General features: G+C 45.9%; 1 protein-coding gene across 1 annotated transcript in view; it reads right to left on the bottom strand.

The window, feature by feature from the left end:
• Positions 1 to 335: 335 nt before the first annotated feature.
• The window catches only part of Lrrc49 (leucine rich repeat containing 49), a 113,592-nt gene continuing 111,180 nt past the window's right edge, over positions 336 to 2,747 (bottom strand). Inside the window, exons 15-16 of the mRNA XM_026779106.1 lie at positions 1,300 to 1,360; positions 336 to 989 (exon numbers count right to left, since the gene is read on the bottom strand). Of these exons, the coding sequence (XP_026634907.1) occupies positions 786 to 989; positions 1,300 to 1,360 (265 nt within the window). The 3' untranslated portion in view covers positions 336 to 785. The remainder of the gene's footprint in view (positions 990 to 1,299; positions 1,361 to 2,747) is intronic.

Below are 2,747 nucleotides of genomic sequence, written 5' to 3'. Positions count from 1 at the left end.
AAAAAACCAAAAACCCTAGACTCTTCTACCCATCCCTAATATTTCTGAAGGATGAGTACACGCACATGCCTATTAAGAGACCCCTCAGTGTCAACGCCAGGAGAAAATGCCTCTCAGAGAAGCGCTTTACATACGTACACAGCTGTACCTTCATTCTCCCCAGAGTCCTGAAAGCTAAGCATCCTCTTCCTGTGCTCAACTGTCTTCACATTTTCAGCCCAAAGTGGGTCCCTGTAGTACCCTGAGGTACCTGAACAGGCCTCTTTCCATAGAGGTAGCTGAATAGCAGGCATCCCACAAACAGAAGAGGAACATAACCACGTAAGACACTGGACTTGGTTTTTTTTAACTAATGTATTTATTCTTCACTCATAAAAAAGAACATATGCTTGGCTTTGAAATCATGACATAAAATAAAAAGGCAAAAAAAGGGGAAAAGTCTCGGCTGGAGGTTGGAAGAAGCAAGTCATGCTAGCCTGGCAGCACACACTGCGTGCTTGGGGCTGGAGCAGGTGCACCAGTCAGAGCAGGAGGTGAAGAAGCATTCTGACCCAGCAGACAGGCCTCCTCCCATGGCCACTTGGTTTCCCAAGTGTGTGTGGTCAGTATGCAGAGGAAAAGTCTTCCCTCTCTCCTGCCTTCCTCCTTTCTTGCCAGTGTGGGCAGCAAGGCTTTGATGCCACCCTTTCTAGTCTGTGGGACAGTGGTGTTGTCTCAACATGCCTAACCTGCATCTTGCCAAACTTTAAAAAATTGCTCGAATCGACCAGAAGTAGGAGCCATCCCTATTTCTGGTCAGTGATCTGCTGCAGGCAGAGCTTCATGTAGGAATCCTTGCTGCGGATTTCTATGACGGCGTCTCTGACCAGCTCAATGAACATCTGCGGCCACAGCTTCTGCAGAGCCTCGTTTTTCATGTTGATTGCTGTGGCTTCCTTCACGAGGTCTTCCACATACATCTTGCAGAACTTCTTCTTGTCCTTTATCTCCTGTTAAGAAAAAAATGACATTAAGTCATAACTAATTCAAAAGCCAAAACAATAATTAATCGAATCAGAGAAGCTTGGAATAACCTATTGTGCACACCCATGCCTCTCCTGTCCTGTGTCTTTGGGCTAGTAACTCTTCCCCAGCAGCTCCTGGTGGAGAGTTCTGCTTCAGCAGGCAGTAACTAAGGCCTCATTTCTTTGCAGGCCTCTGCGTCGGTTGAGCATGGTGCTTTGCAGAGCAGTAAGGGTTGGGCGCCGATGCCAACCCTGCTAATGAGTCTGGGTTAGCTACCGTGTAGAATCCTTATACGCAGACTTTGCGTTTCTCTCTAGTACAGAGACAGACACAGAACGTCACACTGCAGCCCAGACTATTTGGACACAGTTTGAGAAAAGTGCCTAAAAAGGAAGAACTATCACAAGCTTTGGACATGCCCACGCCTTCGAAAGAGAGTACTCTCGTCCAGCGTCTGGGCCTGGCAGCCTGAAGTTGAGAAGCTGCTTCTAAACACATCAGGGTGTGCTGGAGCCAGAGGAATTTGGGTATCAGCTCCAACTTCATCAAGGATGCTAAGGAAGTTATCTGCTGGGATTGGGGGATAGCTCAGTGTTGAAGTTTTTAGTCTAGTATGCTTGAAGGCCCTGGGTCTGATACTCAACACACACACACACACACACACACACACACACACACACACACACACAATTTATTTTGAAGGTTAAATGTTGACAAGAAATTTAAGACCCATTTAAACTTCAAACTCAAAACAGAAGCACTCTAAGATGAATTAAATTAATTAGTAAAAGTGTTACCACTGCTGAATGAAAGGGTTAGTGAGCAACCAGCCAGTGTCGAGGGAGGGGAGTTCTTGAACTAGGCTGTCAGGCTGTCTTCAGGAAGCACAGGAAATAGGAGAACCTGGGCTAGGCACCCAGTAGGTTGTAGTTCCCCCTGTGGCCTTCAGGAACTCACTAGGTGACCCTAAACAATTCCTGAGCTTCCGGTTTTCCTCGCCTGTCTAAGAGGAGAACTGGATTCTTTAAAGTCCCTTAAATCTCTTTTAGATGAGGCAGGAGAATGGATGGATGGGCGAGCCTCAGGCAACAGGACGTGTAATGAAAGGGACTGTTTAGCCTGATTTGTGAGCAACTCACCTCCATTCATTTTCCCAGGCACTCAGTGAGCACAGGAGAGAGAGACGGCCCTGCTGCTGCACTGTGTAAGTACTTTTCAAGATGTGGGGTGCTGGGGGGACGAGAAGGAATGCTGCGCTGGGAGTCAAGAGACAGTGATTAAGGGACTTGGGCAAGGTCTCCCAGGTAATAAGTGGTAATCAGGGCTCAAGGCCAAGTCTCTTGCTAGCTTGGTGCACGTCCCAAAGGGTCACCTGGCTTCAGATTTCTCCCTTGCCTTCGAGCTTTCTCAGAAAGCATCTCCTCGGGTTACTTCCTCATTGCATTTTTATCGATTACGTCACTTTAATCCAGATTTTTTTTTGCTTGATTCTGCTGAAGCTATTTCCGTTACAAATGACCTTGACTGCCAAATTTATGAAAAAATCTCCCTGTATAGTTGGTCAATTGGAGTGTTCAAAGTCACCCTAACCAAGGCCCTAAGATTTCTTCTTTTTTAAAACTAAGAAGTTACAAGTTTTAATTTTTATACTTTGACTTTTATTTGGTCTGGAGTTATTTTTTTGTTGTATATACAGATGGGTTCAGTATGTTTCCCTCAGCATTATTTATGAAGTAGACTGT

Source organism: Microtus ochrogaster, chromosome 5, assembly GCF_000317375.1.
Source record: "Microtus ochrogaster isolate Prairie Vole_2 chromosome 5, MicOch1.0, whole genome shotgun sequence".
In the NCBI taxonomy this organism is placed as follows: domain Eukaryota; kingdom Metazoa; phylum Chordata; class Mammalia; order Rodentia; family Cricetidae; genus Microtus; species Microtus ochrogaster.
The sequence above is the reverse complement of the archived record's forward strand: the minus strand, read 5'-3'. Positions and strand labels throughout refer to the sequence as shown.